The sequence below is a fragment of the Polyodon spathula genome, chromosome 9 (genome assembly GCF_017654505.1).
Source record: "Polyodon spathula isolate WHYD16114869_AA chromosome 9, ASM1765450v1, whole genome shotgun sequence".
NCBI classification, from domain to species: domain Eukaryota; kingdom Metazoa; phylum Chordata; class Actinopteri; order Acipenseriformes; family Polyodontidae; genus Polyodon; species Polyodon spathula.
This window is the reverse complement of record NC_054542.1, coordinates 38,798,813-38,821,760: the sequence shown is the minus strand read 5'-3', so window position 1 is coordinate 38,821,760 and position 22,948 is coordinate 38,798,813. Positions and strand designations below refer to the sequence as shown.

General features: G+C 39.2%; 1 protein-coding gene across 2 annotated transcripts in view; it reads right to left on the bottom strand.

Annotated features, from left to right (window-relative positions):
- LOC121320809 (collagen alpha-2(IV) chain-like) overlaps positions 1-22,948 on the bottom strand; it is an 81,071-nt gene that overhangs the window by 14,248 nt on the left and 43,875 nt on the right. Inside the window, exons 5-28 of one of the 2 annotated variants that reach the window (XM_041259460.1) lie at positions 17,409-17,543; positions 17,086-17,130; positions 15,096-15,212; positions 14,747-14,815; positions 14,062-14,097; positions 13,919-13,972; positions 13,537-13,572; positions 13,194-13,235; positions 12,263-12,334; positions 11,538-11,573; positions 11,001-11,063; positions 10,856-10,900; positions 9,018-9,071; positions 8,318-8,387; positions 6,781-6,891; positions 6,199-6,342; positions 5,663-5,737; positions 4,884-5,035; positions 4,291-4,363; positions 4,013-4,119; positions 3,195-3,378; positions 2,447-2,512; positions 650-721; positions 206-313 (exon numbers count right to left, since the gene is read on the bottom strand). In XM_041259460.1, coding sequence (XP_041115394.1) covers positions 206-313; positions 650-721; positions 2,447-2,512; positions 3,195-3,378; positions 4,013-4,119; positions 4,291-4,363; positions 4,884-5,035; positions 5,663-5,737; positions 6,199-6,342; positions 6,781-6,891; positions 8,318-8,387; positions 9,018-9,071; positions 10,856-10,900; positions 11,001-11,063; positions 11,538-11,573; positions 12,263-12,334; positions 13,194-13,235; positions 13,537-13,572; positions 13,919-13,972; positions 14,062-14,097; positions 14,747-14,815; positions 15,096-15,212; positions 17,086-17,130; positions 17,409-17,543 — 1,966 coding nt within the window. The remainder of the gene's footprint in view (positions 1-205; positions 314-649; positions 722-2,446; positions 2,513-3,194; positions 3,379-4,012; positions 4,120-4,290; positions 4,364-4,883; positions 5,036-5,662; positions 5,738-6,198; positions 6,343-6,780; positions 6,892-8,317; positions 8,388-9,017; positions 9,072-10,855; positions 10,901-11,000; positions 11,064-11,537; positions 11,574-12,262; positions 12,335-13,193; positions 13,236-13,536; positions 13,573-13,918; positions 13,973-14,061; positions 14,098-14,746; positions 14,816-15,095; positions 15,213-17,085; positions 17,131-17,408; positions 17,544-22,948) is intronic. The other variant, XM_041259461.1, reaches the window with a different exon arrangement.

Here is a 22,948-nt window from a genome sequence, read left to right as displayed (position 1 = left end):
TCTCTGTTTTTACTTGCATTCACCACTGCTTCCCTTGCAGTTTCCTCCTGCTTTTATCACTAAACCTCTCTTGCATCTGCTCTCTCTCTCTCTCTGACACAGACACACACAAACATTATAGTTAGATAAAATGTTTTTCAAATAAAGTCGAATAAAGCATTATGTTTGTGAAGGTTGCTAACTACAAGGTAACCCTTTATAGTACCTGGTGGTCCTGGCAATCCTCCTACACCTGGGTCACCAGATTGCCCTTTCAGTCCGTCGAATCCTCTCTGGCCAGGTAGACCCGGTAACCCTGCTGCACCTTTCCAACCTTTGGTGGAAACAAGGGGACATGTTTTAGACGTATAATAACACTATTACAGTAAAACAAACTAAAAAAGATACAGCAATTCATTTGCACTACCAATACTCCTTTGCCTGAAGAATTCTTGCAGGACATGGTATCTGCAAATATATAACATGCAGACGACAAAGAAAAAATGTACTGAATATAGCTTCTTTTTTTTTTTGTATGGAGACTCATTCATATTTGTAAGAGTATTAATCTGTGCAGTCACTATAGAAAGGTGGTCTTTCAGTACAGTATACCAGTATGTGTATGTATGGCATGTAGTAAAAACGTGTGTAAATGCTGCTCAGACCTTACCTGGGAAGCCTGATTGCCCTGGTGGCCCTGAAGGGCCCGGGGGACCAGGTGTCGTGAGTTGACAGGGTTCTCCTGAAAACAAAGTCACACCACTGAGATTGAGCTGTTGTTCATTTCAGAAATTGACTCTGTTTATTCCTGCAAGTACTGTACCTTCATTTAATTTATTTAAGAGCCATCGCCATCTAGAGATCAAGTCTCCTTATGTTTTGGTGGTAATACACAGCTGTGCAGTAGATAGTGCTGGCGTTTACTAACATAAAGGCTCTGTCCACACTACATAACTGATCTCGAGAACCGTACTAGAAACCATTCTAATGAATCCAGCTCAAATGCGTCAACACTGAAGTACAGTTTCATGTTTAGTCGGGCTTAATTCGTACACACACTATTAAAATAGTTTGGTTACAGTTCCTAGCAGTGCAATGAACAGTGAAAATGAATATGATGCATTTTATTTTAAAATAATGTGTTATATATTAATAAAGGTCCATATTGCTAAAAAGAAATAAAACAAGTATTTTGGAAAAAGTAAATGCAAACACACACACAGGTAGGTCTTGACATTTGCAGGTTTTATTTTTAATCAGGTGAAGTCCCTTTAAACAAATTGAGCTGATTCTGTTTCATAATTAAACTCAGAAAAAGCTTTTAATTACAAAAAAATCTTTGTTTTTACCTTCATATCTTGCCTGAGCCTAATTCTGGTCCCCTTAATTTTATTTCAAACAGCTGACAAGATCCGAGAACTGTTCATCCCCGATCCTACTTTTAACTCGCATTTCATTTTTTCAGTCGCCTAATTTAACGCTGTGCTTTTGTTATTTTCCCCACTAGTTTAACAGAGGTAATTTTTTTAAAACATAAAAATGAATACCTAGAGCGGAGTGTACACTGATAGCAAGCCCTTCAAGCACCTGTTCTGAGTATTTCGCCAAACATATCACAAAGCATTCTGGGATATTGGAAGATACATGAAAAATGTAGTTTGGTATTATTACAGCATCCACACTTCTGATAAACCACACTGCCTGACGCAATCTAATTAGAACCGGACTCGAGACTGCCCCTGAAGTTATAATAAATAATATCCAAGTCCGTTTAGTTGACAAAGGATATGATATCAATTATATCAACACTATATATTGCCCGAGTTGACAATGAAAGATAATGTTTTTAATTTTGCAAAGTCAAATCAATGCACCAGTAGAGTATCTGGAAAACATTATGTAGGATATTATTATTATTATTATTATTATTATTATTATTATTATTATTATTATTACTACTATTTTGAAATACAGATCATGCCAGTTTCACTCAGTGGCTGGAGGCTGAGCTGTGCTGAGGTTTAAAAGTAAAGCCTTTGTGAGATTGGGATTATCGGAGGAGATATTGATGCTGTCCTGAGTAGGATAAAACAATGTGGAATCCCTATAGAAGTGAGGCAGCCAGTCCCTCAGTCATGGAGATTATATGACAAGTGGAATCTCTCTGCCATTCACTTACACTGGGATTCCTAATCCTGTTATTCTACAATAAAATGATACAGTACAGTCTGAATGGTATGGTCCCCTTTATTAGTATAGACAACTCAAGATTGAACTGTAGCCAAAGCAAAAGCAAAGCAAAAGAAAATCATAAAATATTCACTATCAATCTTAATGCAAAGTACCATAGAAATGAACAGGTAGAGAAAATAAATAGAATATTTAAATAAAGGTTTTTAGTCTGCCAGAGAAGAGGTTTCAAACAGTGGCGTTGATGTCACTTATCAAGCCATTCCATTACAACTACCTGCTGTGGCTGTGTCATTGTCCTCTCCCCCAGCACCGTCCTGAGCCCCGCAACAGACACAGTCACCTTCCATTCAGCAAAGGAGAGAGCCAAGCAAAGCAAGCACGGCAGTTAGAGGAGAAGCAGAAGCACAAGTATGACTCGACATGTTCTACAAGTATGCATGAAGCATTCATCTCTAGAAGGAGAGAAAGCATACAGTATGCCAGGATGCAAATGCTCCCATTGCTGTCTGTAAAACATCTAATTAAGATAGCATAACACTTTTTAATTTATTTATTTTTTGTTGTATTTTGACCAGCACTACTTTCTGTGCTGTGGTGTCAAAGATCAATCAAAATCACTGAACTGGGAATTTTAACACAAAGTTGGATGATGATTCTCATTTGATTTTATCTCAATAAAACATACTTACATATCTACATACATGGATAAATACACAGAATTAAATACATGCAGCAGTCATTTACAGAGTTGTTTGGGTTTTCATTTACAAATCTAGCATTTTTGGTGCTGGGATCTGAAATGTGTGACACCTCAGCTTAAATCGACCAAAAATAAAACAAATACTCATACAGGGACTTAAGAGAATATCAGCAAGTCCTCGTCGTTTATTAGAATCTGGAATGCTTACCTCCTCGATCACCACACACGAAAACAAGTTTAACTTTATCTTCGTGCTTGGTTGTTGCACAGGATTTTACTGATTGGCTGCACATACTGTCCCTGTTGAAGAGGCATGACTAACCTGGAAGCCCTGGTAAACCTGCAGGCCCGGGGACACCATCTAGGCCAGGATCACCTTGCGGCCCGGGGATACCTTTCTGAGACTGAAAGCCAAGCCCGGGCTGACCCATTTCACCCCTCAGTCCTCTTACACCTGGTGGGCCCATAAATCCTTTGTCTCCTTGATGGCCCTTTACCCCGTCGCCCTGCAACAAAGAGTAGGCCATACCATCTTAAAGAGTAAATAACAGGGTTCCGAAAAATATAGCGTTATACGTCCCCACATGTTGCTACAACTGTTTAAATAATGTACCCGTCATATTTAATTTTACTGTTAACATTCTGACAGATTTCTACACTTATAACTTTAAAGCCTGTTTCAAAGCTATTTTCAAAATGGCTGCTCTACTGCACTGGAGTTTGAGATCTGTCCTCTAAATCACTGCAGGAAGAAAAAGCATAACAACAAGTGTTCTGGCTTTTCTATTCCATACCACATCACAGGTCATTATTGCTGTGTTAACTGTTTGACAATGTCTGCAATAATTATTACACTATCAGTGCACTAGAGTGGCCATTGTGAAAAGAGCTTTGAAACAGACTTTAAGTTATAAATGTAAAAAACTGTCAGAATGTTAACAATGAAAGGAAAAAATTCCAGGTAAGTTATTCAAACAGTTGTAGCAACACCTGGGGACGTGTACCGCTATATTTTTTGGAACCCTGCTACTTACTCTTTATTGAATATATTTATTTAATTAATGCCAATAAACACTTCTTAAAGGAATGAATACATGTATCAGCACACCCCTAGTTAAATATTCTTAAGCAAACACTTACAGGGAGGCCTTTTAAACCTGGAATGCCATAGTGACCATCTCTGCCTTGGCGGCCTCTCTGACCAGGTGGACCGGGCAAACCGGGATCACCCGGCTCTCCTTTACCTCCTAAACAGCAACAACAGAGTTATTATCAAATAGTAAAACATACTCAGAGACGGGTCCAATCAAAAAACACTGAGCTGCTATCCCTGTTCTATAGCGCTACACAATCACACAAAGAATGCAAGACATATACAATCTGAACAATCAAGGAGTTCAAAAGTAAACACTGCATACCTTTTTCAGTTGCTGTAGAAGGTTCACCTTTCTGTCCTTTTTTACCTACAGGCCCATCATTTCCTGGAAATCCCTGTGATGAGGAATACACTGTATTTAACATTAATAATTAGGGGCCCGTGGCCAGCCATTATTACACATGTTTTCTAGAAATGTGCTTGTTTATAAGAACACAACACTTCCCACTGCAGGTGGCACTCTCCATCAGAGTTCCGCTACACTGGGTTTTAGGTTAGCTGCATTAAACCTGCAACTGTTTAAATTATTAAAATGAACCCTGACTCTGGACAATGAATGAAATCCTGGCTCAGGACAAAATTACTGTATTTCCAGTTCATTACGGCAATGCTTTCACGATCCACACATTATTTTCAATATGTTAAAAAGTAAAGTTCACAATGTGTCTTAGTGTATTAGTTACCCTACAAGAACGCTCCACCTCTCAAAGCAAAAAGTTGTCACCCAAGTAAAGCTTCAGTCTTTATCCAAGTCTGTTTGAGATGTCACTTCACACAACACATTGCAGTACCTTACACCTCCAACCTGTCAATTCAGAACTTTTTGCACAAAAGCGTGCTGTAAATGCGTGTTACCGGCAGTCCCCTTGGCCCGGTTGGACCTGGATCGCCCGAGTCTCCACGTTGCCCTTGTTCCCCGTGTCTTCCTACTGGTCCTATAATGCCAGCAGGACCTGGAGGGCCTGCCGGGGCTCTGGAAGTTTCACATAAACATTCCCCTGCATCTCCTACAAAAAAAAGAAAGGGATATAACAGAGAACAGTGAGCATCACCAAAATGCCAAACAAATACATGAAAAAGAAGGCAACCATGACCTGCATCCAGTGTAAGTGTGACATAAGTATGTATGTAAAGACAGAAAGGCTATGCTTCTCCTTAGAGATTCCCAGATTCGGAAGCTCTCAAGCATTTGTGATAACGAATATTCCACCCAATGGTAACAGGACAACAGCTGGACACGAAACAACGACCCTGCACACCACAAGTGAGCATCTTAACTACAATGCATTTGTGATTTTAGAGGTTTTAACTTCATCTCCTCCCACTTACAGGAGACAGAATCTGTAACGACAGTGCATCACACAACACTGTCTGTTACACAAGCATCACAATTCCATACACCAGAGAAGACATCCTTGTATCTGGGGAAGAATGGGTTTCTTTCCAGGAATTAAATGTATAATTCATTTAGCTGAACACGTTCTCTTTAAGAAGTCAAGATATATAACTTCAAACAGTCATTATTTCAACAAAAGAGTTGGGCTCGGCATCTTGTAACAGACAGCACGACCAACACTACTTTTTGAAGGATAGGGCTTTCCTTAGGTTACAGACTTACAGACTGATAGACAAACCTTTGAATCCCTTTCCCCCTGGGGGGCCCGGCACTCCCTGATCACCTGGTCTTACAGGTGGACCTCCAGGGAAACCTGAGGAGAGAGAGAGCGGATCTTCAGAATAAGTCAAACTGCAGTATGAAGTAATGCTTCAGATACCTACATGGAATATGGTTAATTAAAATGCCTTGTGCATATTATATTGAATATTGCCTTTTAAGTAACATCTGGAAATCTAAACAAAAAAAAACCCAAAAAAAGTCAAAATCTAAATGAGCATTGAGTATGGTAGGATATGAAATATTTCATTCTTATATATTTCACATTGAAGCAAGACATTTTTTACCTGATTTTCACAAAACACAATACACTAGATGAAGAGAGAATATTTGATTTGAGAAGATTTGATTTGCTGAGTGTGTTTGTGATAATATACATGGGATATAACATCACTTTGGAAAATAAAAACATTTAGGAGAAACTAGGATTCCAAGAGATATAAAACACAACTTAAGCACTGCAATCAGCATGAGAGCAGAGTCTTCCTGACTTACTTGGGCCTTTGAGTCCTGGTGGGCCAGGTAAGCCAGGGCGTCCTTCTTCACCCTTCGGTCCGGGCTGGGCTGCAGGAAGTCCTGGTTCACCACTGACGCCTTTGGCCCCTTTTGGGCCTGTTGGGCCTGCTAGACCATGTCTCCCTGGAAACGGGAAGTAAACATTTAGCAGGGCCCTTGTAATGAATTGGCATCTCAGCCCACTGAATTGAATGGGAAGACAAGTACACAAACCATTAGGTTTCAGATTTTCTATCCTTGCCGACCTATAGTGATTACCCTACATGGAAAGGCAATACATATTTAAAATTATTATATATGGCCCGTATGAGATAAAAAACTAGGCTTTAAGGACTCAAGAGAAGAGCAATGTTAAATTGTGTTCAGCCCAATATGATACATTTTCAGTTTTTTGTAAGGTCTTTAAGGCATACCCTCAAACATGGATGCCTCCAGCACTATTTAACTTAATATTCATTTTGTAAACAATAGCACCTGATTTGATCCTTAGTATGGGTTTAAATTACTGTAAAATAATTTGACCTGTACCAGAGGAAAAAGCAGAGCAATAATGGGTCTTGCCTGGTGTGAAAGCTTGTTGTCCAGGTAACCCTGAATACCCCGGCAGACCTGGTTCACCTCTCATGCCTTGCTGACCCTTCTCCCCATCAGTTCCTGGTTCACCTTGGAAACCTTGACCAGGAAAACAGCGTTACCATTTAGTGACTGCCATGTGGAAGACCAAGTACAATGCCATTTTATGATTTAATGATTTGTCATGCAGTGTAGTTAATAATTAAAATGTGTTGTACATTTACAGGACTGAAAATAAGTTCTATAAAACAGTATTTTAATCAATGGACAAGTTAGTATATAGTAGTACTCTGTGTGCCCAGCAGTGGATAATAATAAAGAATAACATGAATATATACAAAACAGTTCCTAAGGATCAATACAGTCAACTCTGTTGTGAGGAACAAAGATTTAATTTGCTTGCCTCCCAGTTAAAAAGGCCCCGGATAATGTAAGCAATATTCAGATCATTACAAACTAATCTTTGAGTCACAGACGCACAATCATTTGTAGTCTTTTCATGCATTTATGATGTTCTCTCATTTTGGCATGAACAGTGTATTGCTTCAGCTAGGCGACATGGACTGTAAATTGAGGAGGCATCTGCGAGAAACTGCATGTCGCACAATTCCAGATTCAACACATTTTTGCCTAATATTACCATATGTGACACAGAGCGAGAAGGAATTTGAAGTGTAAATCTCCCACACAACCAGAAAAGGCACTTGGTTGTATGCTTCCCCATAGATGGGCTGACTTGATGGTAGGTGGTCATTTTGGAGGAAGCTTATAGCTGCAAGTGCACTGAACAACTCATATTGTGATCAGCTGTGGGACAGACAGGCAGTGACTGGATATAGACCATGTCGCTGGGCTTATCACAGGGTGGAGTTTAGCAGTACACAGGGAGATGCAGCTACGTAAGTACAGCCCCTTACACTGAAACATGAATAACCAGCTGGAGTGTCGCTGTCCTTTGTTTGTTTCGTTTTGTGTTCGCAGTGTACTAGCCACGCGGGAGCTGCAGCCAAGGAGCCAGTATGAAAACCCCCAGAGCACTACTCACCCTGCACATCACAGCACAGAACAAAGCAACACCACCCGCGCACCTTCGGTATGGGAGCACTTTCCCTGTGCACACATGTGGTTTCTGGGTGGACTGTATTTATTGTTTGGAGAAAACCCGCTGTGGTTTACTCCCTGATACCACTGCTGGTACAGGGGCAGCTTTATTATTTTACTAAACAAACACAGACGTTTTAATTATTGAATTGAGCTGTTTGGACATTCAATCCTCACCCACACCACTCACCTCCTGTCACCATCAAAAACTACCTACTGGAAAATTATAAAAAGACATGGTGGAAAAACTCAATTACCCGCTCAGTGATAACTCATTTTCTTTTGTTACCCATTTCCGTGTCCTGTTACCAACCAAATAACAAACCTATTATCAGGTCCCTGTGAGTTTGTAATTGAATTTTGAGATTAAAACCTTAAAACAGAACACAATACTTTGGCCTGCGAGAGAAAAGAATCCACCTACCTTTAATCTGCACAGGTATAATGTCAACGTAAATTTTTGGTCCTGGGGGGCCTGTTTCACCCCTTGAACCCTGGAAAAAACATTATTAAAATAATGCTTCAAGCTTGCACACATGTTTATAAACATTACACATATCAAATGTTTGTGCTGTTAACTAACCTAAACAAATATGCAACGGCTTTATACAGTAAGTATGCCTTTTTTAACTAGACAGTCATAATCTTTTTTTGAGAAAGTTTTTGTTTAAGGTTTTGAAATGTTCTAACATATAAAGCAGAACAATAAATACAGCATACAGAACATTTGTAGGTTCACATATTTGTCACACAATGTATTTAATAACTACAAAGTGATGTACATTGACAGTATACTCAAAACAAGTTCTATAAGGCAGTATTTTAATCAATAGTCAGCGTAATGCATAGTACAGAGCACTGTGTGTAGTGGGCAGGGTGTTTCCATTTACCCCAAGATTCTTGTACATGTATATTTGCCACCCAGGGGATAGTTGTGGGAGGGTGTGATGTCACAGCAGATAGCTCAAAGGAGGTTTTGTTGTTTAAATGATCCCAAATAATAATAATAATACTTAAGTATACTGTACATTTTTTAATTGATTAGATTTTCTGGATAAAAACAAACAAAAAAACAGCTTGAGGGATGATTATTGAGAGTGTTTTAGAGATGGTAAAACCCTGACCTTCATCCCTGCGTCTCCATTTCTTCCTGGGACACCAAGGATTCCTGGAATTCCCTGTCATGAACGGAAGCAAAATATCAGTACTACACACTCAAAACAAACCCACGCTTTCACTAGAAAAAAATAAATAAAAATGATTGGGTATTACGTCTTAGCAGATAATGGCATGTAAATGAGAAGTGCTCCTGCACACCTCACTGCTGGTACAGAGGTGAGAGTTACAGGCTGACACCACCAGAAACAGACACTCAACTCTAATTCACCTCTTCCACTGTGCAGAAAGCGCTGGATCCTCTCTATAACATGTTGATCTGTTAAAAGACCAACTTGGTCTATCACAGCTTCCTTAAAAGGCACATAAGGACCTTTTTATTTTATTGTGTTATATGTTCCCATGTTTTGCTACAACTTTTTATGTAAGGTGTGTGTATTGTTCTATTTTTATTTATTTACATTTTGACCACCATGTAACAGGGAGAGATCTGTGCTGACTCTGCTGGCGTGTCCACAGGGCTGCAGGAAGAGGGAGGCAGTCGTTCAACAACCGCCTGTGAGTCATGGCAGTGACAGGGGGAGGTGGGAGAGTGGGTGTGTGGACTTTCCCCCTCTCTGAATGGCTGGGAGGCGAGTCTTGGGGGATTGTTGGTCCTATAAAATAACGCTCTGCTGTTTCCTCAGGGCTGCCTTTGTAGACGCGCTGTGTGTGTGCGGAAGCGCTGGTCGAGGACGGAGAGACCAGCTGGGAACAGCGAACAAGTCAGAGAGTGACAGCGGGGAACCCTTGGGCAGACCCCAAACTATTGTTTAGAGCAGGCAGGGAGCCGACAGAGTAGGACGGTGACCGGGATAACGCTGCCGAGTGCAGCACCTTTTATTTTTGTAGTTTTATTACTGTTTTATTTTCCCTTGTTCTTTTCTCCTTCTGTTTTCTATATTATTTTGAGCACTTGCGAGTGTGCCCGCAGTTATTCCACTTACCAGCTTTGGTATTTCCGTGGTGCTGTTTTTATCATTGTTGATAGGCAGCCCACGGACAACAGTGCCCTCTGCGGGTAAAACCGTAAAAGTTCTAAAAATAAAACTGGGCACCTGGGTGGTGTTCCAAGTACAACTGTTCTGTCTCGTGTGTCAGTGAATTACCCACTACCCTTCCACACACCATTTTAAACTTTTAATTGCATTCCCTGCCTCAAGATTGCTTCCCATTTACCCAGATGGACCTCTCGGAACTACATCTCCCATCATCCTCCTGCTCACTGATGAATCCATCTCAGTTACATATGTGAGCAGGAGGATGAAGGGAAATGTAGTTCTGAGGGTACATGGGAAGCCATCTTGAGGCAGGGAATGCAGTTTAAAAGTTTAAAAAAGTGGTCAAAATGTAAAAAAAAAAAATTAAGACAATACACACACCTTACATAAACAGCTGTTGCAACACATGGGAACATGAAACACAATAAAATAAAAAAAGCTCCTTATGTGCCCTTTAACTACTGTATTGTTTAGATTCACTTTGTATCTCTGTCTGTTTGAGCCATAACATCTGGGGACTTCTTCAAATAATCACCCCTGTGGTCTTAATAGAGTTCTCCTCAATAGTGAACGTGATCATTAACACTATGCAGTCAGATAACAAACTACAACTAGGAAGTCACAACCTCAAATGGATTCAGAGATACAAAGTTATGAAACTATGAAGGCGTCGGCTGTATATGGGCTTTATAAGGTTTTATAGTGAGGTCTCAGCTGCTAACATAGCAGTGGCGGAGATTTACCATATAATACAAAATCAGCACTCATCAGATGCTTTATAAAATAACAGTGGACTGTATTCTCACCTGCAACCCTGGGGTTCCTGGTTGTCCATCCAAACCTGACAAGCCCTAGGAAAGAAACATTGTAATACCAGTTATATGAGAGAATCTAATACATTTAAACAATATTCCAAACCCCATAGGCACCCCCTTCAAAAAAACAACTTACCCTCTGCCCAGGGAATCCCATCACTCCATCCTCTCCTTTCTCAGATGAAAAACTCGGCATGCCCTAAAACATTTTAGAAAAACATGCTCTCATCCCTCTAAAAACAGCCTGCATCACAATGAGGCAGCTGCTTCCAGCTACTTCTGCATGTGGTACAGAAAGATCTGTACCAACAAGAGTAGTACAACTACATCATTTTAAAATAAATAAATACATACATTTATTTTATATAAAGACAGGTAGTCCTATTAATAATTTACCCCATGCTGCAATCTTTGCTTTAGGTTCTCAGCTTGTGGTTTGAATACATTATGCTCCTGAATACATCCAATCTCACACATCTACATTGTTATTCTGCTACTCTATCAAACAAGGGCTGGGCAACCATTGAAAACCATGGCTTTTGGGGAACCCAGAAAAGGATGAGTTTTATGTTAAGATTGATCACTGACAAGCTTGGTTAATTAGCTGGACTCTTTAGCATGAACTCAGGACAAAGCAGTCATTTTAACATGCAGTGCAAAAAAGCAAACTTACTGCCTCTCCTTTTGGACCTCTTTCTCCCTTCTCACCCTGTGAAAATTGAAGTGAAAACTCTATGTATATCAGTAAAGAAGTGAATGAACAGTGTGATTAAGAAACAAAAAACTGTGACAAGTGCAGTGGAGCCTCAAAATGTTATCTGTTTAGGAAAGTAGTGGGTGTGGGGCTTTTATCAACCAATTGTTCCCACTCAGACCATATCTTTGTATCACTGAACTGATAATTGTCTCCCCTTTAAATTTACTGTCAATTTATTACAAATGCAGAACGACTGTGTGGGACAATTGTTCTTCATTGTCCCCCAGAACAAATATTGGGGTCTACAGGTTGGGTCCAAAGGGAGTGCTGAATTGGTCTTTGTGCTCACATGGAGTCAGGGAATAGTTCATGTCATCAAGGCTTTAGCGACCCCTACTGGTCAGGCGCCAGATTAATCTAGCCAGAGACGTTACAGATAGGACCCCACTATAGACAAGGTTTATCCGCTTTACATTGCAGAATAAAGTTGCCTGTTGCTCTTCAAATGGGCATGTCAAACAGGGTGGAAAAATATTATACAGACTTGATAAAAACAAATACAAAAAAATCAATTGGTGGCATGTAGAGTAACATTCCAGAGAGGTCTATCGTTATACAATAAGAAAGTGCCACACTAATATTAGTCTCTACAGTATATACATTGTTTAAAGAATATAGAAAGAACACAGTGTGTAGCTTACCGGGGGTCCATATATTTCCTTCCCAATAGAGAGACTAGGCGTACCTGGTTGCCCTGGCAACCCAACCTCACCCTATGGTACAGATATAGAGATATGTGTAAATAAATCATCACAGGGAATAATTAGTCTCTACCAATCTAATATAAGACAAGCCTATATAAAAAAAGCCTACATTCATGTGTAATTTCAAGAATGTTTACTTTTGATTAATTCAATTTAAATACATTTTTGACTGCTGTGTAGAAAAGTTTGATTTATGCAAACTTAATTCCTTCTTACATAAGACTTGTGTTTGAGTAAAATAACTACCAGTCCCTCCACCAGTACATTGTTTAACAATGGTGACATCTGCTGGACATAAGTGGGAATGGCTCTATATTTGGTAACAAACCACAGCACAAAAACTCCACTAGCTTGATGTTCATGTTTGTAAAGAGGAGAGAGGTGATACACTCTGTGTGTACTCACTGAAACTGCTTGAGCTCCAACTGCTCTACCAGATACAAGCCAAAAGTGTGCCTGTCACTAAATAAATGATATGTGTACATGGGCTCTATCAGTATGTAATTCATAATACGCATACTGATTGACAATGTGTTGAAATATTACAAAAATAACAAAGCACATTATAATCCTTACTGTATTGCTAAAGTGTAATGATATAGTTCACAGTGCTTCCATATTCTACTTCAAGAAGTATGTCAGTGACATACATCAGTGACATCCACAAAATCAGTTTCCTGCTTTCCAGAGTCAACTAAGCAGCTCTGAATGAGCAACTATGAGGTGAGCAATTCGATGGATTCTAATGCACTGCTTAAATAATTCGAACCAGGAAGAGCTGTTTTAATGTGGATTACACTTCACATGCATGTGAATGGATCTGTATGGATCAGTGGTTGGGAATTGCTTTTACTGGACATGTACTCACTTGTCCTCCTTTTTCTCCCTTAGGCGATACTCCCTGGGAACCCTGAAAAAAAAAAGATTCATTTACTTTAAATCAGACACAACTACAGAGTATATTTACTTAACAATATTAATATAGACTAAACTATTAGACAATCTGGCAGTTTTCCAAAACTAACATTTCCAAAACAACCAAATAAAGAAACAGTCGAGTGTTTTGCCCAGAGATAGTCAATATCAAGTTGTAGACAGTATACAGTTCAATGACACAATGCAGACAGCACTATGTTTTCTGAAAATAAAAATTCAGTAATGAATAATTATCCTACAGATAAGGTAAACTGGTTAGGAAGTTGGTGTCAAACCTTTGGTCCTGGTGGTCCACGTTGTCCTTCCAGTCCCTAAGAGGTGAAAAAAAAGGTATGAGCTGGGTTTTACATTTTAAGGTTGGGTAAAACATTGTTATTTCTACAAAGACAATTTTTTTTTTTTATTACAGTATTTTCTGAAGTGCCTGTCGTCTCATTTGGGAGAATTTAAAAAAAGAAAAATACAGAACATGGCAACGAGCAACATTGAACAATGGTGTGCTCTTGAGACAAAGTGGGGAAGCTCACATTCCACTGTCCCTGGTCTGTGAATGAGACAGGACTTCAGTCTCTTGTGCTGTGAATCCATCTTTTCCACAAGCACCCAAATTAAAAATCTAGTGTACGTACATTGAACCTGCCTTCAAAATGGACTTACCTTTGGCCCCGGATTGCCTCGTGGTCCTGCGGGGCCTGGAAACCCCTGCGAGCCCTGTAGATACAAGGACCCAATGTAACTGAAGCCATTCTAACTGGAAGACTGCTAGAATAATACAACAAATACAAAATAAAAACACTTACTGGAATTCCAGGAAAACCTCGGTCACCAGGATCCCCCTGAAGAATATGAAAAGCACATAAAGGGTCATTTTCAGTCGCAGGAATGTTTTTCATTAAAGATACAGTACTGTACATAAGCTGGGTTTAGGAACTACAATGATATATAGTTTACGTCAAAGCGTCCCTACTTTTATTTGTCTATAAGAGCCACTGTTGACCAGTTAGACATTATAGATTTTCAGTGTGTCTTCTTGGACACCAATACATCCTTAATCTTTATGTAGCATGTGACACAACAATGCACAAGTATATAAGCAGCTCCATCCACAGCAATGTAGATAACCGGCAAAACCACAACAGTTTTACTGCCATGTAAAATATTACATTCCTAGACTCGACTGGTCATGGATTATAATATTATATACTTACAGAAGACACTTTCAATCTGTAACAACCTCCCTTTTGATTTTGTTATTTTTATTTATTTAATTATTTATTTATTTTACTTACAAGTGGCAACCATAGCACCGTGAAACCAGTTAGTGTCTTGCACTTTCCCTAAATACCCTCTAATGGGATGCCTCTACTTGAATCAGGTCAATGGGTTATTATGGCTAGACTGGTTTACATTGTTTCCAGGGGTCAGCAGCATATTATTCAGAGTCCTTACATGGGTGTGTTGTGAAAGCAGCGCCAATACCCTTACCCGTAATCGATTCATGATTACTGTCACTGGCAAAGGCTCTCCCTTCTGTCCTTTTGAACCTGGGATACCCTGCATTTAAAAAATGGGAAATATGAAGCAGAGTACTTACTACACTCCAAGTTCTCCTATATGGATTATTTCATTTTTATACCTGTCAAAGGCCCGACAGTAAACTAATCAGAACAGAAATAGCACAAAGGACTCCATCTGCAACAGAAATCAGCCAACGACAGAAATTCAATTTTTAGCATTTTAGAAAGTAATATTCAAAAGGAGCCAGCTATCATTATATAAAACAATCTGACTTCTGTTTTTAATTCCTTCTTTCTTTTCTCAAGACTGTACCTACCGGCAAACCGGGAACACCCACAAATCCTGGTAGTCCAAATTGTCCGGGGTCTCCAGTAGTCCCGTTGCAGCCATCAGCGCCAGGTTTCCCTCTTGGTCCTGGCTGACCTGGATGACCCTGGTCCAACACAGTGTTCACAGATGACGTCACACAACTCTGATTAATGTATGGCTCTTGAGGACGCCAGTTAAACAGCTGCATTTGGTCAGGTGGTTTTTCAATATTTTACACGTGGACATTCACCAGAACTGGTTTAAACAGTGCATTGAAGTGCTATATACCAGGCTCATTTATTTCTGTGATGTCTGAATGTCATTAAGCTGACAAAATTCCTTTTTTTTTATGTAATTCGCTGTTTGAAAATAAGGATGGTATCATTTGTATTGCTGTGTAGCTTTTCCAATCAGCTTGAATGACATATACCTGCACCTTATGTGATGGCAAAGTATCAAAAGAAGAATGCCAATTAACAATATTGTGCTGAAATTAGTATACATTCTTCAACCAAGTAGCCAACGCACAGTGAGCCCAGGAGACATAGTCCAGCTTGCAATGCTTTTTCCCCACACGTTTTCTTACACTTTGCCATGAATATGTCGGGTTTGCCACGCAGTACTGCAGAATTAGAACGTGTTTTTCCTGAGATGCGCCTTGTAAGAATGGACAAGAAATCAACTGTCTACTGGCATTCAGGCTGGAATTCTGACTATCAAGGCTGCTGTTAAAAACAGCACCAGCTTCAGACCAGCGAAACAAATGACCCAGTCTGCAAATGTGTCCATGTCTGGCCATAAGAAGTAAATACAACCTAAAGTAATGTAAGTACACAACAATAGCCTATTGTATAATGTATTTTATTGTTTCAGATATATATTTTAAATGATGTCAATAAAACAAACAAACAAAAAATACTGAAACTGTAAGTCTATGTCAGTAAAAACACAATTGCAAGGATGGCATCCCTAAGACTGGGATAAGAGCCTGATAGAGAGAGGTGGCTACAATATTTCACTTTTTTTTAGCTGAAGAAACACAGAACATGAGGGGTTACATTCTTAGATTTACCATAAGAACATAATTGGTATTATAAAGCTACAGTACAGTACCTACTATCATAGTTACAATATGTTACTGTATGTTAGAAACCTACTAGACTTGCCCAGGATAAATTGAAGAGCTAGAAGATGATCAGTCTGATTGTCAGCAGGGTAATTGTTTCCAATTGTACCGATGTGTAGAAGTATGCAGTAACGTTGAACTTGACCTCCTATTAAGATCTGTCGCCACAATGATATTAGGTCCCTTAAATGTAAATATAAACCAGACATTTTAAATATCAGCTACAATTGAATTTTAAACAACCCTACAGATAGGCAATAAAGTGTAACAGAACATTAGGACATTTGCGTGGGAGCTCCCCTCTGTTCTGCTGAGAGCTGTGCTGAAGGAGGTGAGCTGCCAAGCCTCCACGGCAGGGTGGTAAACATCACCTGCCACCCAGAGGCAGATGCGCTTGCAGGGGTGGTGATGGGGAATAATGGTGGTGCAAAAAGTGCAAGTGATAATGCCTCACTAAGGGTTTAATGGAAAGCTGTGTGAAGATTGGAAAGGGTAGGAGCCCTTGTTCCTGCCCTCTGAACCACATTATGGTAACAAAAATAGCAAGACTGTTTTTGGTGGATATTTACAGTATGTTTTGAGATTCTGAATGGTTAAAAAGAGACATAATCCACTGGTGATTTATCGCGGCTGCTCAGGGATTGACCATCAATATATTTTCTATATACCAGCTACGTCACTTCTCTACAGCCTGGACACAAGCATGAGACCAGGCTTGTCTACCATCTTATTGCAGGAAGACCCAGTGAAGTCAAACTATTTACTGGCTATTGTTACCAAAATCAACATTTATAGTAAATACCTACCAGAAGTTTTGCAAGCTGTATAATTACTTCAGAAAGGTAATTGACCAAATGGAGAGCATACTTACAGGAATGCCGTCTGCTCCCGGAAACCCAGGCACACCCGTTACTCCCTTTAAAATAGAGAAAACAGCAGTCAAGATACATGTAGACCTGTCAAGAGGTCAATAGAAGTAATTCCACTCAAAAGTCTGATTAGTGTAGTTCAGAAAAAAAAAAGAGCTCCATGCAACACAAGAGACTGGGCATGTTCTTGGGACTGCTCCCAATAATAAATGTATATAATTAACAATTCTATTAGTTGTAATTGGATTGTCTTTTTGCAAAATTACAAAGTGCTGAAAGTGTTAATGCTTCTCACCATTTTGTCAAACTAATATAAATCTTATACCATAGCTCCTTTGGGCCCGTGGATCCCCGGTCTTCCTCGGTCACCCTTTTCTCCTTTTTGTCCAGCTATTCCTGGTGGTCCTGGGAATCCGTGGGGTCCACTGGGTCCCTGAGGTCCAAGTAAACCTGGCTTACCCTGTAAAAAACAAACAAACATTAATTTTAAGAAAACTCTAGGGCCACAATGTCCCTTTGGTACGGTGGTCAGAATTAGACACAGAAGTGTGGACTCACCAGCGCATTATACAACCTCATCATAACTTTACAATACCAAGGTGTTTCTCTTCATGTGCCTGTTACAGTTAACCCCTCATTTGGTATTTGGATTCCACATGGCATGTACATTTGTTAACATTTTATTTAATTTGCCACTTTTCTGCACAGTTTTATTATTTTTGGATTTCCTGGGTGGCTCAATGCATGTCGGCCATTCCCTCAATCTTTGTGTCATCTGTAAATTTGACAAGCTTGCTAATCATTCATTGATGTAGATAAGAAACAACAGGGGTCCAAGCAGGGGCCCTGCGGAACCCTACTGGGTACATAGCTCCCGCTAGAGCTAGAGGTTTCCCCTCTTACAAGTCCTCTTACAAGTTTCCTATGGTTCACACAGTTATGTATCCTCTTGCATGTACATCTTTGTATTTCCATGTGTCTATTTGTCAAAGGATGTGGGCCTGATGGGGCTGTTTCCTGGTTCAGCCTTATCCCCCTTTTTAAATATGACATCTCCTGTCTTGACTTATTTGTCAACAATCTTTGCCAGTGCCTTGACAATGAGCTACCTGGTTTCTTTAAGCACTCCTGGGTGCATGCCACTTGGACCAGGGGGTTTGTTAGTCCTAACAGCCCCCCGTCCTCTTATTTATACATTATTCCTGATGCTTTGCTTGATGGATCCATTGAACCATGTTGGTGACTACTGGTTTAGTTTGAACTTGTTATTCTTTTAGATGAATTGACCCTGTATTTCCAGCAAGCCTCTGAACTCTGTTCATCCACCTTCCACGGACTCTCCTTCCAGTGTGTTCTGCCGGTCTATGTTGTGCAAGTTTATCCTCAAGCCATCTATTACAGCCACTAGATGGTGCCATATTTCTGCTGCCATTTACTAATTGTAAGATTTCCACTGTGCCAAGAAACAACTACTGTACATTGCAGCTTCAAATGGCATTTTAATAGCTTTTTTATATTTAACTTACTGTTTGACAGTGTTTTCACCTTTTTCTGTATACTCCAGACAAGTTCCAAGCCAGCTCAAAGCCATGTAAAGACAGATTTAGAGAAAACTAGAACTATTTTGTGGACAAAAACAAAGAATCCTCAGTCACATGACGTAATGGGTATGTCATATCAGATCAAATGGTTTGTAAACATGAAGTAGAATGAAAATGTGAAAATGGCTGTAACACTGATATATCCAAAGGTTACGAGAACTTGGACACCACCTGTAATGGAATGGAGAATCACAGAATACAGCAGTGTACTAACTATAAAGACCCGATGTGAGCGGGCAGAATTCCAACAAAATTGATAGGTACCGTCCAATAATGACTATATACCAAAACAGCTAGAGCCAAAATGTATGGCTGTGTAATGTATATACTTTATAATGGCTATAGCACCACCGCCAACTTGATTTAACTCAGGCCTAGGCTATTCAATCTGACTGTTAACAACCCAGTGAATGGAATATTGTTAAGTCTTATTAGTACCTTTTGCAATTGGCAAAGTATGTAACTTTGTATAAATTCTATATACTTAAAAAAACATGTGTTGTGTTTTACTGAACACAAAAAACCTACTATGTTTGTCAAGACAATTAAAATATTTCTGGAAATATAAAGCACTTCCTTGGACTTCTAATACATAAATGAGTACCAGGTGTTCTGAAACTATACACTTTAATGAGCGAAACTATAGCAAATGATTCCAGATGCTTGAAGCTAAAATATTTAAAATAAACCCCAGAGAGGTAATAAACACAATGTTTGTGAAAAAAAAGAAAACAGCTAACAGCTAAAAGACTTTCCTCTAAGACAATCACTACGTTACAATTACAAAACATCTACTGTATTTAAATGGGTAAAAATCCAGTGAAGTTGCTAAAATCAGTAGAAACAGGTGCTTCTTGAACAGCTGCCATTCATAATCTCATCAAGAAACAGGAAATCCCACTGTGACACAGCATCTAGTTAACACAGAGGTGCCATGTACAGTATGCAGCAGAAGGTGCAGTGATTGAAATACAGTAGGTTAGGATCAGATCCCCTTTCTTTCTTTCTTTCTTTCTTTCTTTCTTTCTTTCTTTCTTTCTTTCTTTCTTTCTTTCTTTCTTTCTGTCACATAATCTAATGGGTATGTCATATCAGATCAAATGGTTTGTAAACATGAAGTAAAATAAAAAGGTGAAAATAACTGATATATCCAAAGGTTATGACAATTTGGCACTGAAATGGTTAATGTTCCCTGGCCAACACTTGTAATCAGAGACTACAACACAACACATGTCATTCATTATTGAGCTGCAATTAATGAAAAGCTGGAGCTGTGCTTTCCTTTTGCTGGGAGATTTTGTTGGGTACCAGAAGACCGTAACTTCAAAATACATTCTCAGTCAGCATGTCTTACTGTCCCCTTTTGTGATGTTTGCAGTCATTCAGAGTGACCCATACTGCACCTACTCAGATATTGTTTTTTTGATGTGATCGCTGTTCAGGCTCTTTTACCCGAGTTCAGGGGCTGCTCTTCAGCTCTAGCTACCTGTCACAGAGGTATGTTACAAATGTTGTCCTATTCATAAACTCCAGCACATGGTCCACATCTGCGTATTACAATCAGAAACTAGTTGATCGCTAGATGACTCTTACGTTTATAAACACACTTTGTTTGATGTAGCCTTTGTAAGGTAACCACATGGGGTTGTGAGTTGAAAAGCCTGAACAATGCCAAACTGCCCTGCTGAACACAGAGCCATATGGTCACCTTAAGCCTTTGTTACACAGGTCTATAGCAGGCACTTTGACAGAGAAAGGAAAATGCATTGAATATGTACCAGAAAGATTGTAAACATCATAACAAGGTAAGGGCAGATTAAACAAAAATGAGGAAAATGTCATTTGAAGACACTTATTTTTGGATGTGATTCTGTCTTTAATTGTAGTTGAACTGCAAATGAAAGGCGCTATACAAAATAAATCTGATTGAACTGCTAAGTTGATTTATATGTGCCACTGTCACTCCAGCTCTTAGATACAATCAAGTCCTAAATTTCACTAATTTAGCACCTACTTCGAATAACAACTTGGGCTGGAATGGATCTCAAGGGCTAAAGTTGTAGACCACTGATTTAGAACAACTGAATTGCCTGCAATGTTATCTGGTCCTTTGGCCTTGTTAATACTTCTTTATGGCACTGTGCCATCTTTTGTAGGAATGAAGCCATATTTTTCCTTCTAAAATGTTAAATATCAAAATAACACAATGCATCTGAAATTAAAAGGGTTAAAGGCAAAGGTTCACTACAAAACTCATCAACACACAGGCCAAACAACCCCAAACTCCGTCCCCTAACAAAGGATTCAGCTTCCCTTATATACATGTGGCCATTCCCAAATTAGCACCCAATTACCAAACTGGGGAATGGCCACATTCCACCTGTGATTTATGGCAGGGTTTCAACATGTTTGCACACTCATGGGATACATTAAAAGGAATCCCACTACTATTGTCTGAAGTGACAATGCCGTCCTGCATAACTATTGGAGCTATTATTGCGTCTACTGTGGCTTACGGTTTTGTGTGCAATAGAGGAAGAGCAGAGTTCTGCAACTGTGTTGCATCGGGTCGGATATGTTATAACTAGGGCTTCTGATTTTCATTTTTTTAACTGATAAAAAACGATAAAACACCCCAGATACAACAAAAAAAATGAAATCGGTGGATAGCCAATAAACACCGGAAAAACACCAGAAAAACTATGGAAATTCTTCCTGACCCTATCACTGATTCATTCTGAATACATAAACCCACCACAACTACTGAGTGGCAGCACATTCCTACATTTCCACTGGAGATTTAAAACGAGATTACAATTAGGAACAGAGGCTTGTTAGCGGGATTTAAAGCTGTATTACAGTTAAGATACAGAGGATTTAAATTAAACTTCACAATTGGCTTTATTGGCATAGCAATAAAAAGAATTGTGTTGCTAAACAACATACATTGCACATTTTTTAAATACTAAACAGTATCCCTTCTTCCTTTATATTAAACAGTACCCCCCTCCATCCTCCTATATTAAACAGCACCCCCTCCCTGTATATTAAACAGAATCCCTCCCTCCCTCCCTCCAATTTAAAACAGAATTACAAATTGTGGAGAAATGTACAAAAATGCCTACACAAAAAAAAACCCAGAAGAATGTGCCCATGACCACAAGGATTTCGTTGTGGAAGACAGCAAAGGAAAGAAGGTCCAACTTAAGTGTGCAAGTACTGTCTGTCAAGTTACTACTATACTTATTTTAAAAAAAAAAACGGCCAAGCATTTTGGCAGTATATAAAAAGCTAAAAAAAGGCTGACATAAAACTCTAAAATAGCTAAAAATAAGCACTCAAAAATGAAATTAATAAAAACCAAAAAACAGAAGCCCTAGTTAGAACATCCTATAAACCAAAAGCCATGTAAGTTTTATTGCACTCGACAGACCTGTTATGACTGGTTTTCCTCCAAGGCCCAGCAAAAGTTAGGCTGAACTCCGACCTGTACTCAAGGGAGTATCTGAGATTAATTAAAATATTATGGACGTTTTTTTCCTATTTCCTAAAACAAACACGCGTTTCCACAGTTCCGAATGCGTAACAAAAGTGTCCCGTGAGTAGAAATGGGCTTGCAAGATCAGCAGCAAGCCTTTTAACAGAAAAGTTAGGGAGTATCCAATGCTTTCTATATTTTAAACTTAAAAAAAGAATGCATGTTCCTCCATTTGTGGTTCTCCATACATTAAATTATTCGAGGGTACAGTATTTATCGGTGAATGCAAAGGAGGGGTGTGTAACTCCTGACAACTCGTCTGATTATAAAAAAATGCCCATTTGATGGCCTTGATGGCTCATTTGTGTGTGTGTGTGTGTGTGTGTGTGTGTGTGTATGTCAGAGAACCTTGAAAAATAATAGTAAATCATAAAAGTAAATATAATTTTAACCTTTTAAACTCAAGCCTAATTTTGCCTTGCTTTGCCTATTTGTATGTTATCCCTTTTAACTCCTGTTCCATAAGGATTACAAGCATGTAACACACATTAAATGAAAGGCCACAAAATTATCTTTCTTGCTAGCAAAGACAAACACACAGTTATTGAGATATAAAATAAAAACTACCCCCATAACAAGAAATTCTTGTTTATTTTGTTACTCACTGAGAACAAAAGACCTCAAGGACCAAATTACACTGCAAAATGAAACTTTTACTGCTTCTGAGCATAAGTGCCAAATTTGGTATGAAACAGACAAACAATAAGTTATGGCATTGGGAACCTT